Consider the following 24021-nt stretch of genomic DNA (forward strand, 5'->3'; position numbering starts at 1 on the left):
ATTAATATATTTGAAAAAAGAAAATCTCAAGAATCTTGAGTGGTGAACTCTACAGTGAGTTAATAATTCTACATACTCAGCCTGTTATCGCTGATCAGGATTTATTTATTTTTCCTGTTAAGTCAGGCAATTGTAGTTGTTGCTTTTCAGGTTGGTGGTATTTTGATAGGTCTTCGCTCTAACTGAGGACAGAACATATAAGGTAAACACTAGATTGATATATACTGTATACCGATCTTCTCAGTACCTTCTGACCCCAGCTGTTTGAAATGACTGCTGTGTGAATAAGGTCAACTGAGCTCTGTGGTGTAAAGAGTCTGAAATGTCAATCTAACTGTTTCTGCCAGACTTAGACTGTTGGGGGGTATTTTTTTGTCGAAAGGTACAAGCAGTTCACAAGCCTGCCTGTAGATACAGCCTGTGGATATGGCGTCAATTAGGTTTTTGTTTGAAGTCTTTTCAATTGACTCACAGGGTGCAGAGGTAAAGCACACACAGTGCACAGGCTTGTTTGACATGTTTCTGCTGTTTTGTCGCAGCAAGGGAACTACATATGGAGAGAGATTTCATTCATGGGTCGATAACCATTTGGGAAAAATGACACCTATTTTTACAAAGCAATTGCCGGTAAGAGTAAAGCGCATATTTTTTTGGAAGTTTCAAAAAAAAAAAAAACCTAACTGTTACAGGGGAGCTAAATCAGTGAATGGCTCCCCATACTGGTTCCTACAATGTTGTATTAAGTTATAGTAGGTGTATGGATGTGCCTGTATGTTTTTGAATGTATGTTGCTTTTCAGTTGATGAACTATGTGCACAAATACAGTACATACTAAATTTAGTGAGCCAGTGTTTATCCTTTCAATTGCATTTTTTCATCATCATCTCAGCCCTTGATCATATACAGTATACAGTAACAGGCCTGCGTGCATTCTTGCAAGCATGCATGCATGTGTGCGTGTCTGTAATAAGTAACAATAACAAAATTACCACCTACCTGGCTGTGATCAGGGGACAACTGCAAAGGTTTTGCCACAGTCTCTGTTCCTTCTTCAGGCCTCCCATGTCCTTGTCTGGTGGTTGCACTAGACTTGATGGTGTGACTGAGACTGGGTTTGGGACTAGAACTGGAACTGGTAAAGTTACTGGGATGGGAGCTAGGATCAATCTGTTTCTGGACGCAGCTGACAACATCTCGAGTGCTCACATGGGTCTGGAGGTCTGTCTGTAAAAGGAGGCCATAGTGTATGACATACGCATTTTATTATGTTGCTTCAACATGATTGTGACTGAACAAAAGGGTGGCAGTTGGCACTGGCACAGAAAAATGTCACAAATTTTATATGAGTAAAATAATGAATAAAAACAAATAATTGTATATGTTTGTGTTTTCATTTTAAGAGACTAAAATCATCAAGCTGATTCCTCTGATTCATCAAATACATCAGGCTCTTATAGGATTATTCAACCCCCTGTTGAATGTTTACTAGAAGAAGAACCTGTTCTATCCATGTATCATTAAAAACTTCGGAAAGACACTTTTACACTTTTCATCAGCATTGTTGTTGTTGTCCCCATTGTCTACAACTTGTGACCCACACCAGTGCATCCGAACTGTCAAACTGCAGACTAGAGATGAATGGATTACAACTTTTCCACAGATTTTCATATAATTATGTATATTACCGAGGAAGTTCTACTTCATGTGCTCGAACGACATGAGGGCAATGAGATGAGGCCACTAGAGACAGCTGCCATGAGCCCCATTTAGAGGGTACAACCTAATCATTTTAAGTGCTCCTACCTACATTACTAACATAACCTTAGAATGTCATGAGGAACTCCATTTAATAGAGTTAATGTATGCACCTTTATTTTATGTAAATTAAACCACAAAGTCTGTGCACTATGCCACAGGTAATGCACTTCACATGACCAATCTGGTGACATGTCATGTATATTTGCTATACACTACATCCCATTTTAAACAGAAAGCAATACGGATCTATTGACAAACTCCACCCAATTACACATCACACGTAAATCAATTCTCCTCTTACCAAAAGTGTGATCAGATATCGCCATACGTTTAGACAGGAGAAAATTGTGAAGCACAATCCATGAGAGCTTATTGCTTTTTTCTATACAGGCTGAATTCATTAGTCTTTTCCATTAATCACCACAGACCAGTAAGGCAGCTGAGGTTAACCTGTCCTCACACTGTTATCCTGTCCTTGAAGGTGTCCACCAGATACACACAAACAAACATGAAGTTGGGAAAATGTAGAAGAACTGAGACACCCGAGAAAGACAGATACGGAATTTCGGCAAATAAGCCACAGTTTGAGTTCTTAAACTTTTTGATACATTTTATCACAGGTTTTCAGTTCCAACACCTTGACATTGGACTATAGCACTTTCAAGGAGAATGACGTTGTGTGACAAGACTTAGCCGGGTATTGCAGGACATAAGCAATCTATTGAGTACTGAGGAAAGTTATAGGATCACTTTAATCCTCACAAAATTACTCTTATGAGCCACTTCAGCCCGGGACCTTTGTGGTGACTTTGGTAGTTTCTCTATTGAAACTTCCAGATCCATTCTTTTGGCGACACTACACAGTTTCCACTCTAGGCCAGAAGCACAATCATATGTTTGAAGTCTCCTGGTCAGAAGCTCTTTGTTTACGCCTTTGATAGATCTTGCATCTGGTCCTGAACAGTTGCACACAGTAATAAAGTCATTATGGGTGGATGAATCTGTATACGCCCAATCTGGCAAAGACAAACATTTGTTCTTGGCCTGAAATATCTCTGGTCTCATCAGTGATGAAAGCAGAGTGCAGCTCATTCAGTGACACTCTATCCATGTGTTGAATTAGTTTATTCAGTATCTCGTGGGAGGGAACTTGCTCATGGCCATGAAATCTTTAAGAATCAAATCTTTGTCTGCAAACAATCCAACAAGCCTGGGGACACTACTTTCCACGTCTTAACTCTCAGTAAAAGACAATCTTTGCATTGCAAGACGTTAAAAACCGTGCAATACCCTTCTAGGAGTGTTCCTTTCTCATTACACCCATCACACAACTGTGCTTACAGGTGCACATCAATGGACACTTCAGGCCTTTGTATACTTCAAATTAAGAGCTTCTCAGATCTTCACAAAGCATCTGAAACTGACTCTCTGACCACATAAATGAAAGGGGCTGAGTGCAATCTATAACTTTTCCAAACATACAATCCATTTTTGCACCAACTTCACACAATGGCCTGGTGTGTTGAGATGTAGGAGTAGGCACTGCTTTGGACTTTTCTTTCAAGCTTCCTTTTTTAAATTTTTTATACAACTCCGGTCTCTGTTCGTGTGTACAACCAATTGTGAAACAATGAAGGCCTACAAAGAAACACATGCCAATATCACCATCATGTTCAGGCGGTGTGTTAAAACAGTACTTGCAGTCAGGGCAACCTACTGCAGGGTTCAAGCCAACCCATGGGTATCAAACAAATTAAATATCAACCACATCTACATGATGCAACCCCTAATACACCAGCTCCAAGATACTGTTCAGCAGCTGAACCAGCCTATCTTTGCAAGGCAGCTGGATTTGCAAGAACACGTCATCATGATGTTCAGACCAATCAGCATCCTATAAGGAACTACTGGTAGTTCTGGGCATGGTTAAGGTGTGATGACCAGCAAGAGAAGACACTGATGATTTAAATACAACAACAGCTGTTGCCAAGGTCAGTGGTGATGCTCCTATAGCATCAGTTATTTCAGAACTGGAGAAAATATTTCATTGAAAGCAGGAAATGCTTTTCTCAACAGAAAAGATGCTTTTGCTCTCTTTTGACTGGCCACAGCAAGATACTGATTTACCAGCTGGCTCATGGTTCATTGCTCTGATTGGCTGATTAATTTGTTCGTCCAATCACCTGCCAAGAATTTTTCTTTTTTTCTTAAAGTGCCTGCCCTTTTCGGAACAGTTTCTGTGGAGGACCTCAAACATGGTTGTGTGTGACAAACAATGTATGTCAGGTTAAAGGGATAGTTCGGGTTTTTTGAAGTGGGGTCATATAAAGTACATATCTATAGTCGACCTGTTCCCTACCGTAATCACCGATCAGCGCAGCCTCAGTTTGAACCTTCGTATCATACTGTAGAACCTCCGTATCCCTATGCAGTTGCACTTATGCATAGGGATATGGAGGTTCTACAGTTAAGAAAATGTAGTGCCAAAAGAAAGGGCGGTCTCACGGCGATTGCCTATACAACGTACACTTGAACTGTTATAGATTTTTTAGGTGAGTCTTGTTTCAGGTGGTTAAATTTCGCTTTTTCTCTGGACCCCGTTCACTGCAGTATAAAGCTGAGTGTCTGGGCTGGAGCAACTCTCTACATCTCCAAACTGAGGCTGCGCTGATCGGTGATTACGGTAGGGAACATATCGAATATAGATATGTACTTTATATGACCTCACTTCAAAAAACATGAACTACCCCTTTAAGAACCAGTAGCTGTGACTTGCCTTTTTTTAGACTAAGGGGAAAATGAGTGTACCATTTGCGTTTCCACAGCATGCAAGTGAAAGTGAATGAGAGCTGGGCAGGCGGTTAGCAAAAAGGCAACAAAAGAATTTGATAATTTTTAAGTTAGCTCAACTAAGTCTGCTCATCTATTGCTGTATAACTAAGAACTACCTGACAACAGAATTGCTTTGATGCAGCACACCACACCCATCTGATACTACACAGAGGTGAGGCTAAATAAAATACTAAAACTGCTTTGAATACATTAATTGAACCAGGTATGTAAGTGTGAGGCTAGAAACGGGAGCTAAACGAACAACTGAACTGACAAAAAGTGCAAACACGACGTACTGATGATATTAATATTACTTCTCTGACTCCAGCACTCATTCTCTATCCCTCCCTCATTCTTTCCATGGCAAATGGAACAGGATTAACAGAGGAGAGAAAGAGATGCCTGCGTCAGCTGCATGTGTATAATCCACAGTCTTTATGTCCTGCCAAAATACACAGTTTTCCATGTGTGATTGTACAAGGCTGTGCATGTGTACTGTATGTGTTTGAAACCGAGTGAAGTAAGGAGAGAAACAGCAATGAAGAGTTATAGAGAGAGGTAGAGTTGTCCTGTGTGGTTTCACAGAGCTGTTTCAATGTGTGTACTTTTTGTCTCTGTCAGTGAGTATGGCTTTGTTCCACCATGGAGGCTACTCAGTAATATATGAGTGTGTTGACCCAACCAGCACTCAGGTAGCACATGAGCACTGAATAAAGAGATGGATACATAAGATGAGCTACACTGCAAAAAGGCTGGTTAATAGTGTGCTGTTCTATACATAGACACAAACCAACACACAGTCATATATAAAGTCATAAATACATATTGAAACACCTTTTGCCAGACAAATCACATGATGTACAGGAAATATACACAGCGATACCCATGCATGCTCACAAAGAACACATCATAGTGCAGTAAATCTCCTTGTGAGTATTTCTAGATGAAAATAATGGCAACCAAGAAAACAATCACATGAAAAGAAGTGGCTGAACCTGGAGTGACTCGATAAAACATGGATACCAGCACATGCACACACAAAGACAGGTCAGTGGCAATGATGAGACACTGTTAAAGAAAAGAAAACATCCTTTCTGAACAAAATATGAGCAGAGTAAGAATTAGTAATGAGGTACTGAAGTTCTCTGGCTGAAAATGGTAGAGAGGGTTCTTTTTCTCTTGTCACCTGGATGACCACAACGCATAAATTTAGCTTGGTTAACGGTATAATGGTAAATGGTTGCATTTATATAGCGCGTTTCCAGTCTACTGACCACTCAAAGCACTTTACAACACTTGCAACATTCATCAGGAGCAATTTGGGGTTCAGTATCTTGCTCAAGGACACTTCGACATGCAGCTCAGCTCGTCATTCCGATCACTTGACAACACATTCTACCCCCTCTACCCTACAGCCGTCTTCAATAGTGCAGACCCACTTTGGACTTGCTACCAAGTACGACCATAACATTATTAGTCACTGTAATTATATGCCACATCAGACCTGATAACAGCCATAGCGATTCTTAAGCAAAAATATAGTTTATTGGACTCACCCCAATTCTTTCATAATTAGAAGAGAGAGTAAATCTGAGAAGCTTGATATCAACTATGCAACCGTATGTTTACTAGGGGGTAAACATATCTACATCAAGTGACAAACACAAATAAAAAAATATCTGCTTACGATCCAATATTGAGCAGCAGTAAATATGACATGATTTAAAACATCAAAAGGTAATTATTTAAATCTCCAGATAGATAAATGGTTTTTGCATAAAATAGCATATTCTTATAATGGCTATTTGTTCTAGCTTTGGAAAAATGAGGTGTACCTAATAAAAATGCTTTCCACACAAATTTGGTTTAATGAGCCATTGCTTGATAAATACAACACCCATTGTGAGTGTGAGTGTGTGTGTGTGTGTGTGTGTGTGTGTGTGTGTGTGTGTGTGTGTGTGTGTGTGTGCACGCGCGTCCGTGCATGCATGTACATTCTTGTGTAAAGTGTACTTTGCACAGGTGGTTACAGCTGCCCTGTGCTATGTTCCTGGTGCAGTGTGCATGTGCAAGTACAATAACAATACGTAGTCCCAAAAAGTTCAAACACCATACTAGCATCTAATTTGAACAGATGAATTAAGTGCCTGCTTCTATTTATGTCTTTATCCTGATAAATTGCCGCAAGTGATGTCACACAGTGGTAAACTGCATTATGGGTGATGTAAGGAGAATATGAGGTATCTCTTGTTTTGTCCATCATGAATCCAACAGTATTACAGGAGTGCAATCCAAGACCAGTGGACTGCTTTCCAACACCTGGCACCTACATCACCCACAATGCGACTTAGCCACTGGGTGACATCACTGAAGGCAATTTCTCACAAAAGGCTTTGTGCTACTTTTTTCACATATTCCGTAGTACTCCCCAAGACCTGTAAACATGCTTTAATGTGTAAAATTGGTGGCGTTTCCCTTTAATAAACGCTCCACAGCTGACCTGCTGTCTTGTCTCTCTGTTTTACCTTTGACGGCAGTTGACTGCTGCCACATTGACGTGTGTGTGATAATGTCTTAGTGTGTGTGTGTGTGTGTGTGCGTGTGTGTGTGTGTGTGTGTGCGTGTGTGTGTACATATGAGTGAACAGAATGAGCTTTTGTAATGAAGACATTTTCTAATGAGGAACATTCATTTTGTTGTCCACTAGTAGGCCACTGCAACCTGCAACTGCACAATACAAACGAAGACACACACATACACAGCCAGTGCAGACATACATTCCGGTTGGTATTTTGTGTGTGCACACTTACAAAAATGAGGGTGCAAGAGGGGGGGAGAACAAGAGTTTGATACTGTAGTCAGGGATTCAAGAAAGAGTAAAGAAAAGAAAGAATGAGTGGAGCTGAAGGAGAATGGGATCAGGACAGATATTATTGAAAGTATCTGTGAAAGAGAGACAGAGAGAAACAGACAGAGAGGAGAGGCGATAGATCAGATGCACGTGGGACCATGCTCACCTGAATGGGGATGATTCTGTGGAGCTTCAGTGCCCCCTTCTGGTGGAATTTGGTAAAGCAGCCTATGCAGTAGTCCTCTGTGCACTCAGCACACATCTACAATACAGGGACACACAGTTAAGTCAGTTTGTGTGTGTGTGTGTGTGTGTGTGTGTGTGTGTGTGTGTGTGTGTGTGTGTGTGTGTGTGTGTGTGTGTGTGTGTGTCTGAATATGTGATAGAGATGGGAATGAAGATTTGTGTACTTGTGTTTTTTAGGGATCAGAAAATTAAAAAAAAAAAAGAGTGGCTATATATGTGCCTGTGCAGTATGTGCACATACATATGCCTAACTGCAGTGACAGGCAGAAGCTTAAGTAATATTTGTTCAAGACTGAAACCTAAAGCCGAATATCTTTTCCTTTCCTCTCACCTCAACCTTGCCAAACAAACTTTGACAGGAGAGAGGAATATTGAAATAGATTCTCTGGCTGGATGTTGCACTGTGTGTGCATGTCTGTGTGTGTTTGAGGGTGTATTAGTGTGTGTATGCATGTGGCCTGTGTGTGCATGTATGCATTTGTGCTACGTGTGCTCTGTGTGTGTGTGTGTGTGTGTGTGTGCGTGTGTGTGTGTGTGTGTGTGTGTGAGTGCATCTTCAGGGAGGTCATTATCATATCTATCTGTGAGAATCCAGTCTTATTAGTGGGGAAAAGTCCTTGCATCAGCAGGTTGGGGAGATAGGCCTAGACCGGGTGGACAGAGCACACAGGCGAGGAGTGGAGAAAGCCAATGAGGAGGAAGGATTTGTGGAAGGGAAGGTGGGAGGGAGAAAAGGACCGAGGCTTTTTTTTTTAAATTCTAGAAACAACAAACCGTAAACCCCAGCCACCATTCGTTTGGCTCCCTTCAATTGACATGTAGGTATATTTTTCGTTATGGCATGTGGTTTCATCATCAATACCATGTCAAATTCAGAGAGTACAGTTAAGTGCGTTCCCTGGGGGAACAGTATGAATTTCACTATTTTATTGCGACACTGTTCTGGATCTAATGAATTCTTGCCACTTCTGTACCCATTGCTTATTGTAATAGAACATGGAGTTGAACAAGGCAATATAAATGTATTGTGGATCATTCCATCTCCTTTCTTTTCACTCTTTCATATCATCTTCTGACCCCTTAAATTCTTATTCACATCATTTAATGTCTTTATTTGTAACATTATGTTCATGCTTTTGCAGCCTCCTCTTTCGTTTACATATCATCATGTGATCGTGTGTTTGCTTGCACATGCAAGCCACAACAGCAGCGACATTGCCTTTTAATGGTCCCTTAAAGCAGAGCCTAATTTCCCTTCTCAGACCTGAGGAGAAATTACAGCCACTCCCACGAGACTAGGCATCCCTATCAGGCTGTAAGCGGCATATCACTGTGCTCTCCTGTGCTATGCAGAAGGAAATGAGCTCCCTTTCTTGCCTGGATGACTCTGGAATACAGTACAAGGCAAGGTGCTCAGTGTGTGTGTGTGTGTGTGTGTGTGTGTGTGTGTGTGTGATTTTGGTAGTCTGTGCCAGTATGTGTGAGTCATAGCTTACGACAGGCCCAGATGTCTATATGATTGTGTGTACGTGTGTGCATTTGTGTGCTTAAGTGCAGTTCCAGACAGAATGGCAGAGACAGAGTCATAACGCTCCCAATTATTGCCATCATTATAGGGCACCCGGGCTATCCAAAATGCGCGTGTGTGTGTGTGCGTGGATCGTGTGTATTTGTGTGTATTTAGTCTATGTGCTTTCCCAGACTACTATAAGCGCTGCCATTACACCCATCACTATGGGGCACTGGGGGCATTGGGCCCTTCATTGGACAATTCAGCGCCATCATCATCAAATGCACTATCAAGCAAATTACCACATTACATTTTAACGCAATGTGTGTGCTGCACTTAAAATAATGTATTCCACAACAAAAGGGGCAGAAAAATGGTGGCTGTCAGCTCAATCAGTTCAACCCCTCCCTCTCCTTCATTCCCTCTATCAATCTCTCTCGGTCCCTCATTGCTCTCCTTCTCCTTCTCAAAAGCATCAGTTATTCAATACTAAACTCGGCTGGCTTTGCCATCAGACAAAGGATAGGAATTACACATGAGTAGCTGAGGATCTAGAGGGCGGGGATGTGCGAGCGACTGGTCATCAAGCATGTATTACTCAGCTCGGTTTGTCACAGTCCATTCTACACACACATGCACCACAAATACACAAACAAACAGTTGGGCTTTTCATTCATTTCTTTCTCTCTCCCTCTGGTTCACACATACAGTTGCAGGCTGCAGTCCCTCCTCCTGAGCAGTAGTGGATGAAGAGCGAGAAAGAATAAACAATGTTGCCCTCAGAGGTCTTCAGTATCGATGAATGGATCCAGCTAAACTGTTATCAGTGCAAACACAAACACACAGATAGACCAACAGATAGGACAGTAGAGGAACAGCGAGAGAGAGAATAGCAAGGGAGAGGAGAGAAAAAGACAGATAAACATGATGGATGAAGTTGAGACAGACGAAAGAAACAGGCAGGGATGGACAACAGGAGGAGGACAGACATGAAGGGTCTGTGCTAAAGAGTGAGAAATAAAGAAAGGAAATGAATAATAAAAGGTGAAAGAGGGAAGCAGCTTGGTAGATAGCAGAAACCTGGATGGTAGACAAAGATAATAGCCAATGCAGGAGGAAAAAAAGAACACAAACACAGAAATAGATGGAAGGGACAGCAAAGCACCAGAAACAATTGAATAGATGGATGGAACTTAATGGACAGGTAGAAAAAAAGAGAGAAGGAGGCAGAGAGCTATGAGTGTAGATCAAGTTATTTGACACCCAGGGCCAAATGCATAAAACTCCTCACGTACACCTTGTTCTGTTTTATGACTCTCAACCATTGTGGGACCGGGTGCACATGCCAAGACTCACTTCCACCCCCACAGGTTCTCCAACAGCACTAAAATGGTCTTTACAACCATTACACACAACTGTGGCTATTTATAGAGGCCATACCATTAATTCTTCACATGTCCCTGTGAACCACTTTTGTCGCCATGTCTCAATGATCATTATCAAACATCATAAGAATGCGCGATGATTAATTTAAAACACACAATGAAACAGACTTTACAAAGTGCTTCAGAACTCAGGATCAAATAAGAAGATCAGTAACAGGGACATATCGGCATGAATTAAGTAATATCTAATTATTGCCTCGGAGTGATTTTTATCGTCTCTGCGTAGAAAGCATATATAGTAACGAAATCTGTGAAAGTGGCAAACAACCTCAGTAATTCATGTTTAAGTGTTAGGTCTCTCACCTTATATTTCTTGTCTATCTCATCATATTACCAGTAGCTATCACCAGAAAACGGTGTGTCTGTCTGGGCTGAAGTATGTGTCAGGTGCACATTCCCAGTTCACTTTATTCTTTTATAAATGTGTGTATATTTCGGAAATGGCGTATGCATGGTTTTCTGCAAAAATATTGTATTATATATGTTCTGTGCCCCTGGTTATTTTAACTACTTGTAAATGTGTTTAATTATTAGTGGGGTCATCCTTGTTTGTTTGTTTATTTCTGTCAGGTGAATGTTTAATGAGAGCAACAGGGCAGCTATCCAAAGAGGACATTCTTTATCGGCCCAATGTTGTTACAAAATGTTCGGTTTTCACTTTCACTCATGACCGTCTTTTCTGCATGTCAATGTCTGTTTGAGTGTGCACACATACCAGTCCAGCAGTCTTGACTTCACATTGTCCACAGTATCTTCCTCTCAGCCTATTTTTTCTTGTCGCCCGAGAACCGATGGCAGGGGGTGGAGGTAGAGGCTGTGGAGGGGCTGAACAAGGTAGTATTGTGAGCACTTAGCAAGGGAATTTCAGTTAATATGTTTGACATTTAAATGACTACCTGCCTAGTCCAACAGTGTGTCAAACATACAGTAAATTAAATACATAAATTATCAGAAAAAAAGTTAATATTCTTATGTATGAAATGTATCTGTTCGTTAAAGATCGATCTTTAACAAGCGAACTCCACAGTTCGGCACCTGTGATGGCAAGCATCTACCTCATAACCGTGAGCAAGACACTGTACCTTTACCAGTTCCCAGAGCATTGCTCTGGATTGTAGCTGCTCTTGAATGCTAACTTATATGTGGTGGGTAGAATGAATTTCCCAACAGGGGCAGTGTATCAAAGGTGTCAAGTCTACCTGGTGAAGGCAACCAACAGCTAAAGCTCAGGCTGGATCTGTAAACTACTCACCTGTCAGCGGTTCATCCTTCAGCACTCGGATCTTCACCTTGCCTGCTGACAGCTGTGGAGGAGACAGAGAGCGACAAATCAGTGGCAACAGTTTGTGTAAGCTCTCGCCTTCCTAACACTCCTTATGCGTGTATACATAGGTGCACTTGTATACATGAAATACTGTTTTCATATTCTTGCTGGCACTTTTACATGCATGTCTTAAACTGCAAACCATTTCATCAATAAACAAAGACCTGCTACACATTGTGCTCCTTAATATATTATCAGTCTGTCATGAAATTACTTTTTTTTTTTAAATCCACGCTACCACCACCTTTTACAAAGAGCATTTAACAGCAGGGTCTGTCCTCTGATGAAACTGAAATACTAAGAATTCAATCATCCTTGTTCTTTTTGCTCTCAGGCAGTAGTAACCTTTCGAAAAGGAGTTAGTTCTTCCTACTGCAAACTCTGAGACATTAGAGTGCCTCCCCTAAGATCCAGGGCACAAACTTCTCAAATCAAGGAGCAGGGTGCCAAGTGCACATGTACAAAAGGAGCAGTGCACTTTTGACGTATGCAGGCATATCCACACTCAATTATCAAATGATACACACACATATATAGTTTTAATGCATTTGGTACCTTTTGGAGCATGATCTCCTTGCTTTTCTTGGTGCTGTTTGTTAGAGCATTACCGATTAAGGAATCACATTGTCCAGACTTCCATCCAGAATATCTAAACAGAGAGATTGAGACAAAGGGAAAGTTGTTTAGGCATTTATGAAACAACAATCTTAAAATACAACCCCTTTTCATTAGACAGGCATAGCTCTTCTACAGTATCTTCGCTACAATTTCTAAAAAACAGAAACAGTGATTAAAGCTGTTCCAGTCCTTGATTTGATTTTCTCATGCCTCTCATGAAAATATATTTTCCAATTCAAAAACAGCCACTGTAATGTTCCTTCTACTACAGCAGATCTAGGTATGGAGCTTTGAATACAACAATCAAGATGCTTCAATGAGACACACACACTGATAAACACAGAGCAAACATTTTGTTTTGTTTTTCTAGGGCAATTTCCCATTATATTTGAGGACTTTGGCATAAATGTAAAGCATAATGTATGGATAGATTTCTTATGAGCACAAATAAATGTAAAAAGAAAATAAAATAAACTTAGACAAAGGATTTAGCACAAACTGTATTGCAAACATCTCAGTATTCCTGTATTTTAAGTGGGTAAAGTGAAGGCAGGATAGATGTAACAAAACTCAGAGTTAATGGATTTTAATCCATTGAAGTACTTGAAGAGACTGAAGCATTTTAATAACTGTGTCAGGCTTAAAAAGAGGAGAAGGAACTGATGTCAAGAAAAAGAAAATAATATCAGCATGAAAAAGGCGTAACAGCACCACATAACTAAATCCTAAGTCCTTCAGACTAAATCCATGAAAAAAAAGGAATTTGAAAAATCACTTTGTTCCATTAGATAGAAAAGAGTGTTTAATTTATCAGTCAGTCCTTGTGTTGTTGTTAAGAGGACTTACTGTTGAACAGCAAGGAAAAGCACTTTACCACATGCCTTCACATACACACAAGAATTTGGCCCTGCCAACATGAATTCTGCGCACGTACAAAGTCACAGGGGCCTACATTTTCACATTGCGTCTAAGACCAAAAGGAATGTTTTTCATTTTGCTGCAGACAACAGAGGTCTATTGAACTTCACACAAAAATAGAAGAAATATGATAGGAATTATACTTACTCCAACATTATCACTCACACACACACACACACACACACACACACACACAGATGCAGATTCAAATACAAGAACGTGAATGCAAATGTGCACATGTGTGCATACACACTCATGCAGGATGATCCTGTCAGTTGCAGAAAGTTGAGAAATGGAGAGGAATCCTCATTTAGACGGGAGTTATTCATGCTCATGTCGTTGAATTATTTATGCTATTTATGCTATTGTGATGTCTGGCTGTCTTTGAAAGAAGTTTATTTTGGATTGAGCTGGCAGCCTGTCAAGGCACAGGAAGTCTGACTCTATTTGCGTGTATGAGAGTGTCTCTTTCTATCTGTGTGTGTTGCGTGTGTGCGATGGCAAGAGTTGCCAACAGCCCTGACGCCGTTGCTGTGCTGCGCTGACACTGACGGTGGGTGTCAGGTAATCGCCCTGGCCACATCACCTTGGCAACTGGACTGTCGCTAGGGGAGACAGTTGAGGCACACCCCTGTCGGTGAGAGATGACAGGGTGTCCCCTCAGGACAGGCAGCCTGGAGAGATAAAGTGTATGTGCCTGCATATGTGTATCTCTGCGGACTCTGCATTAGCAAAAATCTCATTATGTAATCCACACATACACATATTATATAAGTAAATACTTCACAATAATTATGACTAACCATTGTTTTTAGAAGAATAAAGATGCATATACATTCCCGCAGCTGACTTTTCTCCATTTTACAAACACACAAATATACAGACACACGGTTTTATGATGGAACTGTCAGTGCAGCCAGCAGACGTCTCCAAAGTGTAAAGTTTAATCAGCACAACCAAAGTTCTTATAACACTTTCAACTAAGAATAACAGTGCGCGTCTTTACATGTGTGATAGAGCAAAAGAGACAGCAAGAGACAGAGGCAGTGACCTGACTACACCTGTTACACAAAGAGAGAAAAACACACACATTTACACACTACTATCACACAGTGCACCTTTCACTGTCTAGTGGGTGGATAGCAGATGATAACCTCTGAGTCACAGCTTGCATATTGGAAACAAACATCAAACGAGACACCTAATACCACCTCATCAAAAAACATTTCTTCATCAAAAGCAAAGCAGAAGAAGCACAGTGAGGAGTACACTTTCACATTAGCTCAGAAGAAGCTCATAATTTGCAATGATAAAAAAAGTTATATTGAAATGAAAGGAGAGGAGACGCCAACAGATTCAATTCAACCCGAGGCAAACACCACCTGTCGTACTTGGACACACTCATGTCTGATACAAGGACATGCACACATACATACACACGGCTATCACCTTTAACTGACCCATGTCACCCAAAGGGAGAACTGACAACATCTGCGTCCCGAAAGCACACGCACATGCAAATGCACACACACTGTGAAGTCTAATGCTAAAGTAATCGTGTCCTCTCTCGATTCCCTCTCTCCCAGGGTGAACGAGAGGATGGGGCAAACTCAGAGATGGATGAGACGAGAGAGATACTTACTAGAGACAAGAACGATTCTGCCATAGAATCCTACAAACACATTTTAGTCCTGCATACACAAGACACACGTGGCACGTATTAGGCTCAACAAACTATCATTTTCATTCTCAATAGATCACCAGATTTTCAAGATTAATTGATTGTTTTGTCTATTATATGTCACATTGTTGGGCTCATCACAACTTCCCAGAGACTAGAGTGATGCCTTCACATTGTTTCTTTTTTCCAAAAAACAATCCAAAGTCTAAATGACGAGGAACGTTGCTAATCCTTACATTTCAAAAGCTAGAAACAGCCTTTTTTAACATTTCTGCCTGACAAAATGACCTAAACAATTAATCAATTATTTAAATGGTTGGCAACTAACTTTCTTTCATCTATACAAAATAAGCTGTTGCAGCTCTAACACATACAGACTGAAACAGGGACCTGAAAGAAATGAGCTAAAAACAACAAATGAGGCCAAAAACTGAGAAAAGAATAAAGGAGGAAATAAAGAGGGCGCAAAAGAGCCAGTAGAAAGAAAAGCACAGCACAGAGACAGCAAAGAAAGCAGGAAAAAATGGGGGTTCCTCAACTGTACTTTTAGATGAGGCAAGAGCTAGTGTCTGTAAGCTGTGTAGGTCTAAAGACAAAGCTACATTAAATCTGAGATTCGGGCAGGCCAAAGCAGAGAATGATGTACTGCATTTGCCCCAAGCCACCGCTCTGGCTTTATTATTGCCTGTGTACTCTTCACAAAGTGATTATACCGCACCTCCTCTCAGCAAACTGAATTTGTTCGCCTATTCTTTGGCTGGGTATGAGAGGGGGAGATACCGTGTAGCACAACTAAGACAGAGATGAACAATTCATCGACTCCGGGAGCTCTGCGATCTAAGAGAGGAGCAGATAGAGAGAAAAACAGAGTGGTGCATAACACAGACACACAGTACACTACACAGCCTGAGCATAAATCACAGCTCTCCAGTACAGACTTGTCAAAGATACACTCACATGTAAGGGAGGGAGCTTAGAGAAAATCCAGGTAACCTACACATCTGAGCACCTGGTTAAACTCCCCATCCTTCCTTTTCTCTCCCATGTCAATCAGAGAGGAGCTGATGAGAAGTTGTTTCCTCTTTTTCATTAGAGGCGTACCAATTAATTGATTCAAACTGTTAAGCTGAGTTTCACATCTGAGGGACTGGTGCATCGCCAGACACACTTTCAGATAAAAGGAAGGAGGGAACTGCAGGAACATTAATGTGGAGCTCAATTGTAAAAGCCTGACAGGACATACCTAATAAGGTAATTTCCTCCATGACTGCTCCTCTTCAATACCAGTTCATTTGTTTTAAGCTTCATCACATCTCCTTCAAATTTGTCTTCTACCTACCATCTACCTTCTGCTCACTGTGTCAAGTGTATATTAAAGAATGTCGGACTAACAGACAGCAAATAAACAAAACAAACTGAGCTTGGAAGTATGGCAGTTGCGTTAAACTAGACAGACAGCAGTCAAATATAAAAAGCTAATCTTCTGACCCATCTCAACTGGCACAGAGGACTTGCTGTGACTCCCTGCTTCCCGTCTTCTGCTCTAGCAGCAGTAGCCTGAGAAATGAAAAAGGTGTTGAAGTGTTTTTCTTGACCACAGCTCTGAACAGTCAAGCCTGAGTAGTTGCACATGAAAAAACAAGTCAGCAGAGCATTATTTATCAATTATTTTCTATATAAAACACTAAACATGAAGTAACAATTAGAATCATTATCATTACTTTTCAGCCGCTTCACATCTGGAGTGCACTATCAATCTATTTATTTAATCTATTGACACACAGCCAGCTGAGCCTCTTCTCCTGGCTTCACACACTACCTTGGACACACACACAAACATTCTCTGTATCTTTCCACCTCTTTCAAGCTGGCTCACCCACAGTAAAATCTTTTTCGGGCTACTGATATTTCAGAGATATACTGCAGGGTTTAAGCAGGAGTCCTGTCCTGTAGCAGTCGAGAAGAGTTGATTAAGGAGGACAAGACATACAGATCTAAAAAAGTGCAGTACTCTCTTTAACAGGCAAGGTGTTAAAAAACACACAAACAACAAAGAGCCATTATTTATGGAGGACTAGTATCAAGTGACACACACAGGCAGCCACGCACACACCTTGTCGTATCTTGGGGCTGGTGGAGCGGTAAATGTTGCAGTATTTCAGTGTGACAGGAAACACTGTGTTTATGTGCTTATCGTTGGTGCAACCCGGACAAGATGGCCCTCTCCCCATACTGATGTATGGCTTCTTAATTAGAGCTAGACCTCCACTGAGAAACAAAGTAGTATTTATACAGGCACGCGTGCACAAACACACACATACACACTTCCTAAAGTGTGTAAAGTACATTAACCTACAATTATAGTCTACAGTATGCATTTCCTTGTTTGGTTGTGATGTATGAATATAAACCAAAGGAAATACATCATGTGGAACAAGTGCCTCTCAGCATACCTCTGCTCTAAATCACTGATATTGTAATTAGCTGCACTGGCTGTAAATGTGTGTATGTGTGTGTATAACCTTTCTGTGGCTGTTACATTTTGCAGGACTCTGTGTGTAATATATGAACTCTGCCTCTCCCTAAAACTATGCCTGAGTTATGTGCTCATATATTGTGATATACACCTCTATTAACATGTTCTCCATAGCTTCACATTGTTTAAAGCATCCCCACACTTATCAATGAAATTAGGTGAGCCAGGAACAGAGAATCAAACAATCACGTTAATAACCAGGGTTTGTTTTCATTCTGCAAATTAATGTCTTGTGCACACAGGCTGGGGTGCCCCTCAATCTGAATTTGTTGATGATAGTCACAGTAATGGACCAGGTACATACTCTGTAATGAAAATGGAGAAAAAATAAATGATTTTTTGTTTATGAGAGTCTAATCCATTAAAGAAGGGCACATACAATTTTTATATTTCAAGAGTCAAACAGACACTTACACACAAAATGATAATAGTTAACAGACTGTTTATCACTAGGTCTAATACTCTGCCCACTATTGATCACCAAAATGGAATCACAGACAAACCATAATCTCCTTTGTAATGATGACACCAAACATATTAGATTGAAGCAGTCTGTTTCCATTGCTTATGATCAGTTTGCACACTGACTCAATTTCATTACATGCAGACCTGGCCCTTACAAGAGAAAAAATACAGTTAATCTACCTCAAAGAGAACACGATCACAAAGTGCTCCTACTGCAGGCAAGTTGAGAGTAGACTTGTATGAATATGATGTTATGGATTTAGGAGACAAGACTTGTCTGTACTTGTGTTGTTGTGAACGTGTGAAACGTCAGTAGTCACAGCCAAATTACTGGTCTAATTCAAAGTCTATATCTAAGTAAGTACAGTCCAAATAACAATTGCTGTTCGATCTCCCAAGTGTCCAATTTCGAACTTGCAATTCTCTGCCGTGAGAAAGGCCTTCACCCAAATAGGTGCAAAGCCTCAAAGATACTGGGTTAATCTTAATCTATAATGTTAATGCTGTACTCTTAATAGTGTCACAAGTCCACCCCTTCTTTTTATTCTTTGTTTTTTCAAATGAAAGACTATCAACTGAAGGACACCGGCTGGGATTTAAATGCTCACTGAATAGTATCATGGGAATAACATGTGGTTCCACTGTGCTGAACTTAAACTTTCGAAGATAATGAAACATTCTTTTCACCTTTTTGCCTTTTATCATTGCCTCCACTTCTCAAAATGCAACAAATATGTGAGAGATATTCACAGAAATAAATACAAGCATTTGATGGGCACCAGTGCACATGTTGCACCAGTAAATATCTAAGCCTCTGTAAATCCTGTGCAATTACTCTGAGAAGTTGTGACAGCTAGTGTATTGCATGCTATAAACAAATTTAATCCTTATTGAAAATATCATGACATTTTCTTCTTTTTGTTTAATATTATATGAGCTTCCAGTTTAGTTTTACTTCTTCAGTTTGCGGTTGCTTAATCTTGCATCCTCTGTTTGGGCTAAGCATGATCTCCTTTGAACGTGACATGAGGGGAATACTGTCAGCCATCGATTCCAGTGAGGGAGGCGGCATCAGAGCACTGACCTTTTGAATAGTCCACTACATTTATGAGCATGAACCTACTTCATCTATAAGTGGCCTTTTCCAATTCTCTGACCATTCCTTTTTTCCTTTCATGGGAACCTTTTCTTGACCTTTATAGGGAGAGAAGTCATTGACCTCCCCCTCTCTTTTATTTAGTCCCCTCCTCCATCCATCTCTATTACTCAGTGTCTTGGCTTTCTTGTTGCTTGCTTTTTTACAGCTGGTGGAGTCTTTCTCACCACCTTACCGTACCTGCCTAACCGACTCCTGTCTCTACATTTGTCACCTGCTTTGTTCTTTATGTGTTTAGCTGTGGCAGTCTGGATGTAATTTTATCTAGCATCTACACATTAAGCTACTTAGCTACCAATCCACTGAATTGATTCCTCTGTCCCTCAACTTTCTCTGAGAGGTGCCCTTTTCCTTTTGGTTCCTACTCTTCCTTCTCTGTCTTCTCTGGTTCCTGTCTTTTCCTGGCATCCCTCTGTCTGTTTTCTCCCTATCTGTCCATGGATGGTAGCTTTGTATTTTTCATCTCACACTGGCGGTTACCGTGACCAATATAATGGTAACATTTCAGTATCAGAACATGCCAAATCAAATACTGTATATATTCCAGTACTCAAGAAAATCAGGCATATGGCTGTTGAGATGTCTTGCATTGTGTTAAAGCGTTGGACAGTCACAGGGAGACAGATGGAGGGCTCCATCCTTAGAGACCTGTTGCTCAGGGGTGGGTTGAGCAGTATGTGCAAAATTGTTATTTTTCATTATTATTGAAAAATTGTGATATGATACTATATATCTTGGGTCTTAGATTTTTAATTGATTTCTGCTGTATTGTGAAATGACATGAGTGTTGTCTTTATAATAACATAACATGGTTGGTTGGTCAGAGAGGGTAGGTGTTTGGTACGTGACATATCAGTTTTGTTTGCCTCAGTCTCTAGCATTAAACAGTTAAAGGGATAGTTCAGGTTTTTTGAAGTAGGGTCAAATAAAGTACATATCTATAGCCGGTCTGTTCCATACCATAATTGCCGATCAGTGCAGCCTCAGTTTGGAGAAGCAGAGAGCTGCTCAAGCCCAGACTCTCGGCTTTGTACTGCAGTGAAAGGGGTCCAGATGCAAAGCGAATTTTAACCACCTAAAACAAGGCCCACCTAAAAAAAATCTATATCTATATCTATATACATGCACACTTAACAGTCAGTAAATAGTTAATGTTATAATAACCATCTCAGAAGGCAAAATTCACTTTTCGCTTTCATGTGGTGCTTTTATGGATGAATGGCAAAGCTGCAAACTGACATCACACAGGCGACACTGGATCACTGGGAAGCAGTGAGGTCCAAATATGCACCTGCAATTGCTGCTTTTGGAAATCTTCAAGAATTTACAGACAGTTTTACTTGTTCAAAAACTTGCCCTTACCCACTTAGTCATTACATGCACATTACTGATGATTATTTATCAAAAATAAAATTGTGCTTATATTTTGTGAAAGAACAAATTTTCCTCCCTACAATAGGTAGGCTACTGTATTTGGTCATCACCATATATGAAGAGCTATTGAGGAGATTTCAAGATATCAAAATATATGTTGTGTATCATTATATAGCCATTTTTTTTAAATTCCTCAAAAGGAGAAGTAAAATGACCTGTGTGGTAACTTAAAATGTGAGTCAGGATTTTATGTCTACCTTTTCTCTGGCTTCCCTAACATCTGCTGCAGCCCAGCCTGCACAAAATTCACTACCCTGTGTCCCGTCTCTCACTCAACCTATCCTCTACTTCAGCTTTCTACTATCTTACTTCCATTCTCACCTCCCCACTAAGGCCTGCCTCTCTCTCCTCCTCTGCCATCTCTCTCCTTTCTTCTCTCACTGCTGCATTAATACTCACCCTCTCTCCTCCTTCTCTTTACTCATGCTCTCTTTCAGCTGTTGCAGTTTTTCCTCCATCTCTTGTCTCTCCTGGCCCAGAGTCACCGTCTTCAACTGCAGCTCTTGCATGTTCCTATGGCAACACACACACACACACACACATGCGCGCACACACACACACACACACACTCACACACACACACACACACACACACTTTTATACAATCAATCAATAACAATCATCATCATACAAATGACCTACTTTGTCAGATTGGGCAGCCAGGCTTTCATCAATATGTTCAATCCATCTGCTGCGCTAGCAGATCCCCATTGCCATGACTGATCAATAGTTTAATCAATTAGTCACTGGATCAGGGTGCCATCAAGGCAGACATCAATTAAGACAATTACCTGTTGGAAATGAGAAACTATGCAGGAGACTGGACTCAATTTTGTATTGCCCAATATATGAAGAAAACAAATACGCTGCTCTGAATCAGAATCCAGGTTGCATGATTAACTTGTCTGAAACTCCATTTTGTCAAATGCTCATTCTCTGGGCAGAATTTGAAAAGGAATAGATGGAAACAGTATGGCAGTCAAGTAACCTTAACAGGCTTTTACCTAATGCCTCAAATTACATAATTGATCTTATCTCATCTTACCTGGCTTTGAGCTTAACGGATTTGGCCTTGTTGTTAGGAAGCACCACAAAGTCATTTGAATTCATGCCTCTTCTTTCTGGAAGGTCAGGTATTTCTTGTTGGGCTTTTTTTCGTATTTTCTTAAGAGTCTCTCTGCAATAAAAACCAACAGCAATAGCATAAAACTGGCTATCCCACTGTGCCCAGGTTAAATCACACACTGCTATCAATGAACACTGCTACAATGAAATAAGCAAAAGAGCAGGCACAGATTTTGCTCAAATGTATAAGAAGCAGTTAAAACAGACAATGTGTGTTTAAATTGTATCTTGCAGGCTTATTGCATTGACAAAGGACTGGCAACTCTTTTCACCAGTGAAAGCCAATTAGCCAGTAAGGCAGATATTATACATAGTTAGCGCAAGAGAGCAAGGCAGCCACACCTGCTTGCAATTCAGCTGACTGCAAAGTGACACTAGGTGGAGGCGATTATTAGCTACAATGAGTTTTGCTCACTGTGGGTAACCTCAAAGACTCTGACATTTCACTTATTGTTACCTTTTATGAAACTTCCACCCACCATCCTAAACAATGGTGGACTAACTTTGCCGTTAAACTGATAACTTACATGTAAGTTTTAAGGGTATTTTTTTTCCATCATTTTCTTCAATCATAAGTATTAAAACTCCAAAAACACATTCCTTGTAAAAAAAAAAAAAAAAAAAAACAACTGCCAACTGCCATTCCAAACTGCCAGGTGACATCAAAAGTGAGCATTTGCCCACACAAGTCAGGTCAAGACCTTGGTGAGGATGGTGAGCATGCAGATGAGCTTCCTTGAGAAAGTTGCTGACAGCTGCATGGCAGCCTCTGCCATCAGTGTATGGTTGTGTGCGTGAACCCTGCTGACCAGTCACCAGCAAGACCAGCATTTGTTGTGTTTTGGTGCTGGTTTGGTGCTGGTCTATGCACTTTGGTTTTTGTTTGTTTGTTTGTTTGTTTTTCAACAGGGAATGGGTGAATGTGACAAGTGTTGTGAAGCGCTTTGGTCAGTAAACTAAAAAAGCATTTAAAAAAACAGTAAATTTACCAAGACTGCTAATTTTAGAATGACATTTTAGAGACACGTCCAAAGTGCACTGGTGCATTAATGTTTTTTTAATCAGCATTTTGATATGCTACACCTGTCAGGTGAATGGGTTTTCTTGGCAAAGGAGAAGTGCTCACTAACACTAACAATTTTCTGCTCAGAATCTGAGATTCAATTATTTTGTGTGCATAGGAAAAGTCTTCAATCTTTTACTTAATCTTGTGATATCATTAACAATGGCTAAATTATACAGTAAATGCCCCTTAAAGCTATACCAGCAACCTAATACACAATGTATCTTGATTAACGTTATTTACACCTGTGTTATTAGAGTCAAATGGGGAAATGTGGCTACATGAAGCTGCCCCTCGCGTCAACTAGCGTAATTTAGCTAGCTGTCACAGATTTTCTGCGCAAATTACCAGGAAAGAGTCTGTGTAAACAGGCGTTTGATGACAGCTAAAGTTACCAGTGACTCGCTTAAAACGCTTTAAGGTACTATACTGCAAAAGGGACAGATACATAGACTGAGTGTAAGCAAAGCTAACCAGTGTTAATAACGTTACATTAACTTTAACGTGATTCGAGGGACATAAACTAACTTCACACGCTGCTGAAATACTCGACTTACCTTATGCTCTGTGATTGTCCTCGTTTTAACCGCTCATTACGGTTAAATCAGTCTTTCGCTTTTACATTCAGCATGCTTTATTGTCACTTAATTGAACCCAATATTTAAATAATTTACGTTTTTTATTTCAATATTTTAGTGTTTCGCCGGCGGCTTGCTCCAGCCTCTGTGCCCAGGGCGTTTGTGTCGGGCTGGTGTTGCCACAGCAACCAGAGCCCATCTCGCGATAGCTCCGCAGCTGGTGAGCGCTGCTCCACTGACACTTATTATGTAACCTCTCCTTGGTTTTCACCGGAGGTTGTTCAGTTTCCCCATGTGTTTGCCGTTATGAACCTTCCCCTGACTGAATTTGTTAACTAATGTTCAACTTTTTAAAAGAATTAATATAGTATGCTTTTGTTTGCTCTGGGAATAAACATCGGATTCAAAGGCATAAAGTCCCATATCGCCTCAGTAATCATGGGCAGAGGGATTTCCCTTCTAATTAAAATTCCTCATGGCA

The 24021-nt window shown here is 40.5% G+C and overlaps 1 protein-coding gene across 3 annotated transcripts in view; it reads right to left on the minus strand.

Moving 5' to 3' along the window:
- The window catches only part of zbbx (zinc finger, B-box domain containing), a 56902-nt gene extending 33170 nt beyond the window's left edge, over window positions 1-23732 (minus strand). Inside the window, exons 1-8 of one of the 3 annotated variants that reach the window (XM_037083953.1) lie at window positions 23520-23731; window positions 21820-21951; window positions 21174-21287; window positions 12522-12615; window positions 11895-11946; window positions 11358-11467; window positions 7608-7703; window positions 997-1224 (exon numbers count right to left, since the gene is read on the minus strand). In XM_037083953.1, coding sequence (XP_036939848.1) covers window positions 997-1224; window positions 7608-7703; window positions 11358-11467; window positions 11895-11946; window positions 12522-12615; window positions 21174-21287; window positions 21820-21884 — 759 coding nt within the window. In that variant the 5' untranslated portion in view covers window positions 21885-21951; window positions 23520-23731. Of the gene's footprint in view, window positions 1-996; window positions 1225-7607; window positions 7704-11357; window positions 11468-11894; window positions 11947-12521; window positions 12616-21173; window positions 21288-21819; window positions 21952-23519 lie in introns of all 3 variants that reach the window. The other 2 variants (XM_037083970.1, XM_037083962.1) reach the window with 2 other exon arrangements.
- Between the last annotated feature and the right edge of the window lie 289 nt (window positions 23733-24021).

The sequence above is a fragment of the Acanthopagrus latus genome, chromosome 2 (assembly GCF_904848185.1).
Source record: "Acanthopagrus latus isolate v.2019 chromosome 2, fAcaLat1.1, whole genome shotgun sequence".
Lineage (NCBI taxonomy): Eukaryota > Metazoa > Chordata > Actinopteri > Spariformes > Sparidae > Acanthopagrus > Acanthopagrus latus.